General features: G+C 45.6%; 1 protein-coding gene across 6 annotated transcripts in view; it reads right to left on the reverse strand.

The window, feature by feature from the left end:
* Nucleotides 1-3,040: 3,040 nt before the first annotated feature.
* The window catches only part of TTC21A (tetratricopeptide repeat domain 21A), a 65,657-nt gene continuing 54,923 nt past the window's right edge, over nt 3,041-13,774 (reverse strand). For 5 of the 6 annotated variants that reach the window (XM_039524049.1, XM_039524045.1, XM_039524046.1 and 2 more), the window contains 5 exons: nt 13,275-13,470; nt 10,717-10,941; nt 9,891-10,011; nt 3,228-3,295; nt 3,041-3,143 (listed from right to left, as the gene is read on the reverse strand). In XM_039524049.1, the coding sequence (XP_039379983.1) occupies nt 3,066-3,143; nt 3,228-3,295; nt 9,891-10,011; nt 10,717-10,941; nt 13,275-13,470 (688 nt within the window). In that variant the 3' untranslated portion in view covers nt 3,041-3,065. The remainder of the gene's footprint in view (nt 3,144-3,227; nt 3,296-9,890; nt 10,012-10,716; nt 10,942-13,274; nt 13,471-13,774) is intronic. The other variant, XM_039524047.1, reaches the window with a different exon arrangement.

Genomic DNA, 13,774 nt, shown 5'->3' on the forward strand with positions numbered 1-13,774 from the left:
ATCCAGACTAACACGGCTACTCCTCTGATACTTGCTCTTCTCATGTGATCCCTCCCGCAATGGCTAATTTTAAATGAAGCTACCCTCCCCTGACATGAATCTCCCTATGGCACTGAAATTAAATATAGACTATAATTTGGCATTTGAGAAGTGAAAGGGATGGTAGCCCTAATGGAAAAGCTCACAGCTTGGCTCTTCTGCAAGCCTCAAACTGCTGAATGAGCTTTAGGGTAGGGAAGGCTGTGCCTCCCAAACAGCCTGGCCCTGCCCTCATCCGACCCCCATCCACTTCCTGCCCCCCCAACTGCCCACCCCCCTTAGAATCCCCAACCCATCCTGCTCCTTGTCCGCTCACTGTCCCCTAGAGACCCCACTCCCTCACCCCACCCCCCCCCTGCTCCCGGTCCCCTGACTGCCCCGACCCTATCCACCCCCACTGAGTCCTGACAGACCCCCGGAATGCCCACAATCCAACCCCCCATTCCCTGTCCCCTGACCGCCCCCCAACCTCTGCCCCCTCCCTGTCCCCTGGGACTCCCTGCCCCTTAGCCAACCCCCCTGGCCCCAGCCCCTTACCCCCAGCTCCTCCCCTCACCTGGAGCCTCAGCACATCCAGCAGCGTCCCTCGACAGTGGCAGTGTGGCTTCGGCAGGGCCCCTGAGCTCCACCCCGCTCACAGCCACGTGGTCAGGGGGCGGGGCTGCGAGCTCCATGCCAAGTGGAGGGAACTCAGGCCCCACTGGAGCTCACAGCCCCACCCCCATACCACGCGGCTTGGAGTGGAGCTCAGGGGCCCCGCTGGAGCCACGCTGCAGCGCTGTTCAGGGACGCTGCTGGATGCGTTGAGGCTCCGGGACAGGCGTGGAGGCGGGGTCGGGCCAGGGCTGGGGCGGGAGCCTCAGCCATTCTCGTGGGGGCCCTGGTGGAGCCCGGGGCCTGGGGCAAATTGCCCCACATGCTCCCCCCTCTGGGCAGCCCTGATGTGCCACAAAGTCCTATACATTTACTAAACTATATTTACAGTACAGTTACAATGTGCATGAAAAACAACTTCATTGTAAAAAGAACAGGCTGTAGCTGTAGCTCACGAAAGCTCATGCTGAAATAAATTTGTTAGTCTCTAAGGTGCCACAAGTACTCCTGTTCTTTTTGCGGATACAGACTAACATGGTGGCTACTCTGAAACTTCATTGTAGTTACTGTGTATAATTCAACCCATAATTGTTAGTTGAAGTTTACCAACATTATGAACCATTTTTTGTCAATTACATGAATTTCTTAGTAGATATGATGTATTGGTACTTAATCTATAATTAGAGATAAGTTCAAACCAAAACTTTGAATCCAAAATACTCCCAGACCTTGGGAAACCTCACATCCAACTCCAGTAATCACAGTAAACCTCTCAATATAAAATGAACAGAACACAAAGTCTACATTTGAACTTTGCAGTTCAGACTCTTCTCTATGTTGCAGTAAAAGCTTTGTTTCCTCTCCTTTATGGCCCCAACTCAGTAAAGCATCTCTATTCAAGATAGCACTTAAAACACATACTTAACTTTAACCATGTGCTTAAATGTTGTCCTGATAGGGATGAACTTAAACACATGTTTAAGTGCTTTCCTAAATCAGATCCAGAATTATGTATTAGTGAGAGAAGGTTCCTGCCAAAAGCTAGACTTACGTAAGTAACCTACATTTGGCATTTCATTTTTCATTCAAGTTTCTTTCTCTGCACTCTCTTCTCACAGTCTCATCTAAGTGGAATGCAAACTCACAATCACTCAAGCTTGATTTGAACTTTCAAAGTCCGTATTAAAGTTGGCTCAAAATTAGGCAAGATGAGTATGTCCATCTCTAACAGAACCTCATAACTACATACGCAAAAAGAGTTTGTTGATACATAATAATTTACTTTATATATTGGTCTCAATCATCAATAAACAAAGGAAAAGGGACAAATTACTTTTCCTTGCCCTGCCTTCTGCTTTTGTTATTGGAGGATGAATTATTTATTTCAATATAACTGCTCTGAATTGTTTGATTATTTGAAGAAGCTGTGAATAAAAATGACATTTCTCTCTCTGTCAGCCAATGCTCCTGCTGAATTAAACTAAGTTGTGGAGAAAAAATCTGTTATATCTAAATATATATGTATATATATTATTTCAAAATGAATTCTCAGCAAGCGTCTTAAAAAAAAGTAAAATCAATGAATGAAGCAGCTTTAAAAATAAAGTTCAAAACCAAAAACCATACAGCACCTTGGGACAGTACTAGTTCATTTATTTTTTTAAAGCATAGATTAGTAGATTTTTTTCAAAAGGATGACTTAGTTTTATTAAATATAAATGTCTAAACCGTATTTGTTGATAAGACACTAAAGTGGTGTCTGATCTGAATAACCAGTCATTGCTTAAACACTATAGAGTTAATACATACAGAAATACACACTTCTTTGAAAAGAACTTTAAACATGACATTCACTAGGCAAGTGAGTCCCACAGGCATGCCCTAAAGGGAACCTTCAAAACTTTCCTAAACTCTGTACTTAAAATATTTTTAAAGTACTTTGATATACTGTAAATTAAATATATTGAGCCTGAGTGCCATTTACAGTAAATCCTCCTTACACCACTCTGGTAGGCTAAAGGGGATTTAAAGTGTATGTAAACGTAGTTTAACTCTCACTTTAAAACTCCTTCACTCTGACAGAATGATAGAAAGGGGCCTAATTAAAAATGAGAATCAGGCCCACTCTGTTTTCTTTTAAACTGAATCCTGTAAATAATGTAGATAAGATAAAGAGGATACACTCTGCTGATTTTACAATTCCCCTTTGTCAGTCCATATACACAGTTTAATGGCCATGCCTGAGTCGTAATAGCTGTTTATTTCCAGGAGTTTTCAGTAGCGTACTCTCTGCAAAGAGGCAAGGCTGAGTTTTGTAGTAATTAGAACATCTAAAATGCCTAATAATCCTTACTTTAAATATGTTTTTATTTCTAGTGCTCATTGACATATTTCTGATATCAAAGCATTTCATATTATCCAGACTTTTATTTTTAGGGTTTGAGAGCTGCTTGAGCTTTTTCCAAAATCTCTTCTCTAATTTTTGGGTAACTTGGGCATATCTTCAAAACCTAGTGAAAAAGAAAAGACGGATAGTCAATAAATTAGGCACAATCTATTTCATGATCTAATTAAAAGTTTTCTGTAGAACTTACATCATGACAAACTTCTATTGCTTCCACATATTTCTTATCTTTCAGGTAATTGAAAGCAAGTTTGAAACCTGCAGAAGGGATGGAAAAGATGTGATTTCATTGGATTTGAACAAAAAACTACCTATAGTCTTAGAATTAACATTTATTAAACAGCACTTCAGGCAAATAACTCTGATGAACTCATGTTAAAATGATATAATAGAATTGCATCAAAAGAATTTACTTGTGCTGCAAATATTTTCTACAAGGGCATTTTAATTGGATTAATTCATGCATGATGTTAGCAAAATGAAAAGTCAGAAGTCCTTAAAAGAAAAATCCCTGATAAGTAGACAGGGTTTACGCACCCTTTGGCCCTAACTTAGCTTGCAGGAAAAGACAGTTACCTTTTCCATAACTGGTGTTCTTCGAGATGTGTTGCTCATGTCCATTCCATGTTAGGTATGTGTGCTCACCACATGCACTGGGGCCGGAAGCTTTTTTCTCAGTGGTATCCGTAGGGGACCAGCTCTGGAGGCCTCTGGAGTGGCATGCACATGCTGTGGTATAAGGGTACCGCTGGCTCCCCACACCTCAGCTCCTTCTTGTGGGAACTCCGACAGCAGGGAAGGTGTGTGGGTTATGGAATGGACATGAGCAACACATCTCGAAGAACACCATTAGGGAAACGGTAACTGACTTTTCTTCTTGGAGTGCTTGCTCACGTACATTCCGTGTTAGGTGACTCCCAAGCAGTACCAATCGAGGCGGGTAGGAGTTCATGGACGTATAGCTTGCAACACAGTTCTGCCGAACTCAGCATCAGATCTGGCTTGCTGGGTGATGGCGTAGTGTGCCATGAATGCATAAACCAAAGACCACATTGCGGCTCTGCAAATGTCCTGGATGGGGACATGTGCCAGGAAGGCTGCCGAGGACGCTTGTGCTCTCTTCAAGTGGATTTCACCAGAGGCGGCAGTTGGACCTGTGCCAACTCATAACAGATCCGGATGCAGGAGGTGATCCAGTTGGCAATCCTCTGAGAAGACATCCGAAGGCCCTTCATCCTGTCTCCTGTCGCGATGAAGAACTGCATCAACCTATGAAAGGGTTTAGTGTGCTCCTGGTAAAACACCAAGGCATGTCGGATGTCCAAGGCATGCAACCACCTCTCCTCTCTGATCTTGTGCGGCTTAGGACAGAACATTGGGAGGAAGATGTCCTGGTTGATATGGAAGGAAGACACCACATCAGCAGGAAGGCCGGATGGGGTCTCAACTGTACCTTGTCCTTGCAGAAGACTATATATGGCGGTTCTGAGGTCAGGGCTTTAATCTCTGACACTCATTTAGCCGATGTCACTGCCACAAGGAAGGCAACTTTCCATGAGAGGTGGGAAAGGGAACAAGAGCCCAAGGGTTCAAAGGGCGGACCCGTGAGTCTGGAGAGAACCAGATTGCGGTCCCATTGTGGGACAGGATCCCTAACGGGAGGGAAGAGCCTTTCAAGGCCCTTCAGGAACCTGACTGACATCTCATGCGAGAACACTGATTTACCCTGGATTGGCAGCTGAAAAGCTGAGATGGCAGCTAAATGAACCTTGATAGAAGAGAGGGCCAAGCCCTGATTCTTCAGAAGGAGCAGATATTCCAAAATAGACTGCAGAGAAGAGCACATTGGAGAGACACTATGCTCAGACGCCTAGTGGGAGAACCTTACCTGGCAAAGTAGACAAGTCGCTCTAGTGGAGGGTTTTCTACTTTCTACTGCCGCACCTCCCTGAAGCAAGCTTCTTCCTCTGGGTTCAACCATGCAGCATCCACACCGTGAGGTGGAGGGAGATGAGGCTGGGGTGCAGGAGGCGACCATGATCTTGCGAGAGAAAGTCCGGGCGGTCAGACAGCAGCCACGGGGGGGCTACTGCCAGATCCAACAGTGTGCTGAACCCATGCTGTTTCACCCATGCTGGGGCGATCAAGCCTTGTCCCTTTTGATTTTTGACAGGACTCTGCTGACGAGCGGAATAGGCAGGAACGCGTACATCAGGACTCCCAACCAGGACAGGAGAAAGGTGTCCAAGAGGGTGCCCTTGCCAAGGCCTTGCACGGAGCAAAACTTGTTCTGCCTGGTGGTGAACAGGTCTACTTGGGGAGTTCTCCACCTCTGGAAGAGCATCTGGACCACTTCTGAGGGGAACAACCATTCATAGTGAGAAAAGAAGGACCTGCTGAGGTGATCTGCCAGCATGTTCCTGACGCTAGGAAGGTGACAGGCCTCCAGGTGGACTGCATGCCGAATGCAGAAATCCCATAGGTGGAGTGCCTCTTGACAGAGGGCCGACAAGCATGCTCCTCCTTGCCTGTTGATGTAAACCATTGAGGCCGTGTTGTCCGTCAGCACTTGAACCACTCGGCTGGATAACTGCAGGAGGAAAATCGCGCAGGTAAGGTGAACTGCCTTGAGCTCTTTGACATTTATATGCAACATCATCTCCTCTGTGGACCATGTGCCTTGTGTCTGCATCGCACCAAGGTGTGCTCCCCAACCGAGATCCAAGGCGTTGGATATCAGTGACACCGAAGGTCACAGGCTGTCGAATGGGACTCCATTGAGGACCACTCTGGGGTCAGTCCACCACTGCAACACCGGTGGGATGGTGACGACTTTGTCCAGGGGATCCCTGGACAGGGCATAGACTGTAGCCAGCCACTGCTGGAGGGGTCGCATTCAGAGCCTTGCATGGCTGACAATGTATGTGCATGCCACCATGTGGCCTAGCAGCTGTAGGCATATCCGGGCCATCATGAGAGGAAACGTGGAAACTCCCACAATGAGGTCCCTCATCATCTGGAACCTGTCATGGTAGAAACGCCTTCGCCCTGGTGGAGTCGAGGACCGCTCCGATGAACTCTACTCTTTTTACAGGGACTAATGTTGATTTTTCTTCATTTTTCAACAGGCCTAGCCTCCTGCATGTGGTCAGCACGTCGCGACGGTGTTCTGGACGTGGACCTGAGACCTGGAGTGACCCTTGACCAGCCAGTTGTCGAGGTACAGGTAGATCAGGATACCCCAAGTAGCCTGAGGTAAGCAACCACCACTGACATGCATTTTGTAAAGACCTTGGGTGCCGTTGCCAGGCCAAAAGGAAGAACCGTGAACTGGAAGTGCGCGGATCCCACCATGAAGTGGAGGAAGAGTCTGTGTCCTTGAAAGACTGCTATATGAAAGTATCAGAGTGGTAGCATGTTAGTCTGTATCAATTAAATCAACGAGGAGTCCTTGTGGCACCTTAGAGACTAACACATTTATTTGGGCATAAGCTTTCATGGGCTAGAACCCACTTCATCAGATGCATGGAGTGGAAAATACAGGAGCAGGTATAAATACATGAAAAGATGGGAGTTGCCTTACCAAGTGTGAGGTCAGTCTAATGAGACAATTCAATTACCAGTAGGATACCAAGGGTGGAAAAATAACTTTTGTAGTGGTAATGAGAGTGGCCCATTTCAAACAGTTGATAAGAAGGTGTGAGTAACAGTAGGGGGAAATTAGTATGGGGGAAAATAAGTTTAGGTTTTGTAATGACCCAACCACTCCCAGTCTTTATTTAGGCCTAATTTGATGGTGTCCAGTTTGCAAATTAATTTCAATTCTGCGGTTTCATGTTGGAGTCTGTTTTTCACGTTTTTTTGTTGCAGAATTGCCATTTTTAGGTCTGTTATTTAGCGACCAGGGAGATTGAAGTGTTTTCCCACTGGTTTTTGAATGTTATAATTCCTGATGTCAGATGAGCTTTTGCATCGTCTGCATGACTGTTGGTGGGGGCCCCATGATGACCTCATCAGGGGATGAGGAGGAGGATGCAGGAGCAGCAGGAGTCACCACCTCTGTGACCTGCTTGGCCGGGCCTTCATCCTCTGTCTGTTGCATATGGGGGGTCCCAGGCACAGTGGCCTCTGTCTCAGACGGGCAGGAGACCATGGCAGAGGGCTTGTTGGAACCTCCTGACACCAATTTATGCCCTTGGAATGGCTGTGGGAACCCCCAGCGGTTACAAGAGTGCCATGGCATGGGCCATTGGCCCTGGGGGCAGGAGTGTCCCGGTGGTGCTGCAGGGATGACCAGTGCCACCAGTGGAGGACCATGACTCACTTGCAGAGGTTCCTAGTCTGACTCCGAGCCAGAGGATGGAGGGCCATGTTCCGGAGACCGGGACTGTACCAAAGCAGACCAGGTGTCTCTGTCCCAGCTGTGCCCACCGCCATGCTCCGAGTGGGATCTGTATGTGGGCAACGACCCACAGCGTTGAGATCCCGGTGACCAGCATCAGCGGATCCACGACAGTACCCCAGCTATCTATGCCAAACGCTTCCTGACCAGTGCTAAATCATAGAGCAGGAGTGAGAGGGTGACTGATGCCGTGATGATGAGTGTTGACGCAGGCATGGTGACCTACGTTGGTAGGCCAGTGACCGGTACCGAGAGTCCCAACGGAGGCTTTCGCAGGAGCGGCGTCGATCTAAAGAAGAGCTGCTATGACGGTATCGGGGTCGCAGGGTTGTGTGTGCCTTCATAGGTCTACACCATCTTGCTGGAGACCGATGCTTCAAGCCCGCAGAGCGACAGCCAGAATCCGGAGATGGGTGCCGAAGGCTCCGACTAGTAGGCAGCCCTACATCCAAGGCGCGGTGGCTTTGTGCGGGTGAGCGCTGGCGGGACACTCCCTGGGGTGGCGAGAGGTGCCGCACTGATGAGGACTGAGGGGGTGGTCCAAAGGCAGGCTTACCCCTTTATTTGGGAGCTGCCAACGCCGGTGTTGGCGGCACTGGGAGGGACAAGATATCCTGCACCGCCTGCAGGGCCTCTAGGGTCAACGGCATCACCAGGTGCCAGACTCCCATGCCGCTGTTCAGGATGGTGGGCATGTCCTGGGATGGGCTAACTCTCTCAACCAAAGCTTGGGTCCAACTCTCACTTCGATAAGCCACCCTTTGTGGGTCTAGGCTTGCCTCCTGCCCTCTCCTTGCCCTTGTGAGCAGAAGACCAACCTCTCCCGGTCTTTCTCTTCTTACTGGCAGGTGCTGGGAAGGTGGATTTTCTCCTGTCTGATGATGGGGGTGCTCTTCCTGAAGCCGTGGTGCTGTGCGAGAAGTCCGATCTCGGCTGCTCCAGTGCCGGTGTCAGCGCCGACTCCAAAAGGAGCACTTTAAGTCGGATGTCCCACTCGTTCTTAGCGCAAGGCTTAAAGCTCCTGCAGATGTGACACCTGTCGCTGATATGAGACTCCCCTAAACACCTTAAATAACTAGTGTTGGGATCACTGACCGGTATAGGTTTTCTACAGCGGTCGCAGTTCTTAAAACCCAGGAACTGGGTCATGCCCCATCCCAAGGCTAAGTCCCGTCTGGGACATTCTAACTAACTAAAAACACACTAAGGGAACTAATACTAAATGATATAACTATTTACAATAGAAAGTTTGCAAAGAGCAGTTTCTACAGATGGAAAGGTTTGCCGAAGCAAAGGAACGTTCCAGCACTGTCACTGGCGGTAAGAAGGAACTGAGGGCGGGGGGTGCTGTCAGCGCCCCTTATACCATGGCATATGCGTGCCACTCCAGAGGGAGGGAACCTAACAGGTAATGAAGATGATCCTCTCCTGCTCTCCAGCTCCACCATACAAACAGATAGGCAGCAACCAGCGCCACCGGGCCGCTGTCTTTCTCCAGCTGCCCTGCGCCCCCCCCCCCCCCCCTCCCCCCCCCCCACCCCATTCCCCAAAGTCCCCCCCCCAACCCTCCCCCCTCTAACTCCACCCCCCCCTTCCCCTCCCCTTCCCCCCCCCCTTCCTCCCCCCCCAGCGCATTGTGTCCCAGCCTCTCCTCCCCTCCTCCTTCCCCCCACCAGCTTTGTCGCGCATGCGTGGGCTGGGAAGGGGGGAGAAGCAGGACGCGGCGGCATGCTCGCCGAGGAGGCAGAGGCGGAAGTGAGCTGGAGCAGGGGGATGGGGCGGGGCCAGCAGGGGGCAGGGGGGGGGGGACGGGGAGTCGCGGACACTGGACACTGTTCCTTACTATGGCTGATAATGCTTTATGGGTTTGTTGATTAGCAGCAAAAACAACTCAACTGGGCTGCGAAATACTACTGGTATAATGTACATTATTTTGGGGGACTGAACCAGTATATGGTGGCTTGTGGAATGAGAGAGAGAAAAGATGTCTTAAAGCCACCTTTTCACTCACCTCAGGAGCAGTCCAGGATCTGGCCCAAAGTGTATAACATTCATTAGTCATATGCAGTAGGTCTGGAAACCAAGACAGATTCTTCCTTTCAGTCTTTCAGCTTATAAGAAATCTTTTCCAAATATGCTAACACCTCCATCTCCACAGAGCTCTCTTCTGCACTCCTCTACATGCAACTATTTTGTACTTGTATTCTTCTGCAGATTTTCACTTTTCTTACACTATTAAAATTAGCTGTCAATAAACTCTTAGCAGCATTCTGGATCAAATACTGCCCTTAGTTACACCTCTGTAACACCACTATCTTCAGTTTGGTTGCATGGGTGTAAATGGGGGCAGAAGCATCTATTACATCATCGCAATTTGTTACGCTTTCAGGAATAAATGTGCTGGATGATATTCAGGTGGAACTTGAGCTAGAACAGTACTTCTCAACTCACCAACAGCAGGATTTGCTTGATTACTGTATTTCCAAGCTAATTCATAATTAGTTGCAGCATCCTTATAGGCCTGTTCTTTCTCCATGATAAAACCCATATATTCATAAGCTTTTGAACAAGACTAAAAAAACCAAAAGCACAAAATGTTACATCATTATTGAGAATACTTAGCATACCCAAATGTCGTAACAGCATTGATCTTTCATATCTTAGTGAATTTAAATTGTGATCAAGATTGTAAATACAGGGGGCTCAAATTATATTTTCCAATAAAATATAAATGTAATATTGCACTGTTTCCTCTGTCTGTTTTTCTTATTAAATGTATAGCTTGAAGTTTTATTCTTAAGATAATAATAAGATGTGTACTAAAACACAGAATGTGCAACATGACCAAGTTAACATTACCGTTGTGAGCTTAACTTTTGCATTTCCTGGCTTTTTGTGATTTAAAATGTGTAACCTTAATGTTGCATTAATTGTGTGTGTGTGTGTGTGTGTGTGTGTGTGTGTGTGTATGTGTGTTGCATTAATTGTGTGTGTGTGTGCGTGTTTAGGGTCACAATAGTAAAATCAAGAATGAAAGTCTCACCGATTTCAGTGTGATGAAGATTTTGCCATTAACTACCATTAAATGATTTATTATTATCCACCACCTAATTTTATTGAAAATCAGGTTCTAAATTATAGCTGCTCCTTATAGCTGTTACTATATAGGGGTTATTGTAAATGGCTATTAATGAAAAACTCTATTTGTGTTCCTAACTGGTCACAATGTTTTCTGACTTTTCAAGATCTCCTTGTAAACACCTCCTTTTCCTCTCACCTTATTGTATTGTAAGCAGCGTTTCAGTTGTTCAGTTGCAAGATCATACTTTCCGCTTTTGCAGTATATGTCAGACAATAACATCCAACTTTTTTCTAACTCTTCAGCATCAGATAAAGTCCAGTTAGCTTTGGCTAACCGTTTTAGCTGGGTTCTGGCCTTGGGAGTCTGTTTCAGAATCATATAGGCTTGGGCCATTGCCAAAATAGCTGGAACACTTTCCCTCTAAGAAATAAAAGCAGAAATACTATTGTTTAAACATTAAGCTCTTTCCATGGTCTAGAAACATTACTGGTTTTATTCTCTTATTTTAAAAGTTAACAACTTTCATTATTGAACCAAATTTCATTTGGATTATTAAAAACAACATGGCTGTCAACAGATTGTTAAATAAACTTTAGTATTTTCCTTATGCTATCTAGTCTGTCATAAACAATTAGAGATGACAATCTTGCAACTGAATCCATTCAGACAGACCATTATGATCACACAGTGTAGATGGATCTACAGATGAAAGCATTATATGAGAGTTATACATTTTATTATGATGATGATGAAGAATGAGAAGCCAAGGGTACTCCAAGCACAACCAAGATCCATGTGTGGATTCTATTGTAAAACTGAGGTCCTAAGTGTATTGGTATTTGGGGTGACAAGGTAATTGTTAAAAACAATCAACCTCAAATTTAACTATGACATTCTAATACGTTTATAAAGAATGTCCTCTCTCTGTCCCCATGAAAGCACCTAGGATGGGTGTAAAGCACTGTATAAAACAGAACCCCCACATCCCCCCGACTAATATAATGAAAAACAAACAAAATGGTAAGCACTAAAACAGAAAGCTAAGAAGGTAAAAGGAAAAGTATAGAAAATACCAAGGAGGAAAACATTCCATATCCTAGGAGGCCACAGCAGCAAACATACAACTGCAGTGATGCAGTCCCTTGGAGCTGGGTGTTGTCGGAGTGTGCTAGCACAGTTGTGCAGTGCAGTACAGCACAACTTGGACTATCTAATCCTCGACTATCCAAAGCGCTCTGTTAACCAAACCAGGGTCTGGGGCTCAATTCTGCCAAGTGCTGAGCATTTTACCTCCTATTTAGCAAATCATTTATGCCTGTGCTTAACTTTAAGTGTTCATGTAGTCCTCCTGAAGTCAGTAAGAGTACTCATTTGTTTACAATTAAGCATGTCATAAATACTTCACTTGATTAGGACCAAAGTGCCCAGCAACTTGTAGGATCAAACTCCTGTTTCCCAACATTTAGTTGACTACAATGAAAATTCCCTTAATTAACCAAAACCTCAATAATCCAAACTTAACCATGCACTTCATATAATTAAAGCATTCATCAATGAAAATGAAAAAATCTTAGCTATTTTCTTTTCTTAATATTAAGAATAACTTGATCTGACTTATCTCCAGACTATAATCTGTGGTGTTACTGTGGTAGTGATGGTGTCTGGGATGGATAGGTGGGAGAGAGTTAGCAGTGAGTTTGTTGCATGCATGTGGTTACTATGATGGGTGTGTTTGGTTACGTGGTGTTACTGGTGAGAATAGTTAGAGTTGTTACAGGCAGTGTGCTGCAGCCACCCAGGGCCCTGTGGCCTGTGAAAGTGTTCTTTCTGAAGGTGTAGTGTTAGATCCCTGCGCTGGAGGGTGGAGGGGGCTCTGGGGGAGATGATGTGGGTTTGTGAGTGATGCTGTTGATCTTGAGTTTGGGTTCTGTCTTCTGTTTTGATCTGTCTCTGTCTGGCTCTGTTGATCTGTATCCAACAGAGCAGAGAGGAGACCCAGAAGCCTCCTAAGCAAAACAAACAAGCCACAAGAAAGAAAACAGGAAGACTCCACTAATCCACACATATTATTTCTGGAAATAAGGAGAGACACAACAGAGCCAGCCGTGCCCCAGAAGCCCTCCTCTGCAAGACAAACCCAAGACTTCACAGGCCTTGGGTGGCAGGCCAGTCCTCGCCACAGGAAATATATACAAAAACCTGTAGGAGAACACTTTCAAACCTCCCCACCACAATAGCAGGCAGATCTTAAGCCATCCTGCAGCAAAAAACTCAGGACCAGACTTCAAAGAGAAACTGGACTGGCTTACAATTACAGAACCATCCTCTCCTCCTTTTCCTTTTCACCTCAACCAACAGAACAAACTCCCAGCCCCTGGCCTCATCCTCCCTCCTATCTTCTAGCTGCTGCTTGCTTTGCATATATATACCTGCCCTGCCAAATTTCCACAAATTCATCTGAAAGAAGGTATTCACCACCAAAAAAGCTCATGCTGCAGAAACGCTGTTAGTCTATAAGGTGCCACAGGATTCTTTGTTGCTTTTACAGCATCTCCAGACTATGTTGAAAGTACACACACACATTGAAACAGTAACACCTTATGCCTCTTAAATTAATTTCACAGGCTTATCTTAAAATTAAGGAGAAAATGGGTGGCCACTTAACTGAAAATACTCCTAGTAACAAACAAAATGTTATCTATTAGCATTTTACAACAGAAGGGAACCTAAGAGGAATTGAAGAATATTCTTACCTCATATTGGGCCATTTCTACAAATACACTGAGGGCTTTCTCTACATGAATTTTGTCTTTTGTGGCCAACAGACAGCAGTTCTGTAACATCTTCATCTGATTTTGTCCCTCTTGTGAATGAGGATAAAACTCTTTAAGGAGTTTCTCAGCTGTGCGTATCCCATGTTGCTCAGATTCTCTCTTCTCTTTTAAGTTACTGTTAAAATGATCATTAAACGTCATATATGATGATTCCTAGTGTGTCAACTCCTGTCTAATGATAAAGCAATATCTTTTAATTCTAATAGCACCATATTTAACAGAGCAGATTTGCATTTCTTCTTCTAAATACATCATAACTCACACATATTAGATTACAGACCATTGTCCCTTCCAGACCAGAGCTGAAGCACCTTAAACTGCCATTCCCCTGTATCTGTTCTGTGTCTAAATACAGGCCTTCAGCCTCCAGGTCTCTCAGTCCAGTACTTTCCACAAGCATTAAATTCGCCTCCTTTCTT

The sequence above is a fragment of the Mauremys reevesii genome, linkage group 2 (genome assembly GCF_016161935.1).
Source record: "Mauremys reevesii isolate NIE-2019 linkage group 2, ASM1616193v1, whole genome shotgun sequence".
NCBI lineage: Eukaryota > Metazoa > Chordata > Testudines > Geoemydidae > Mauremys > Mauremys reevesii.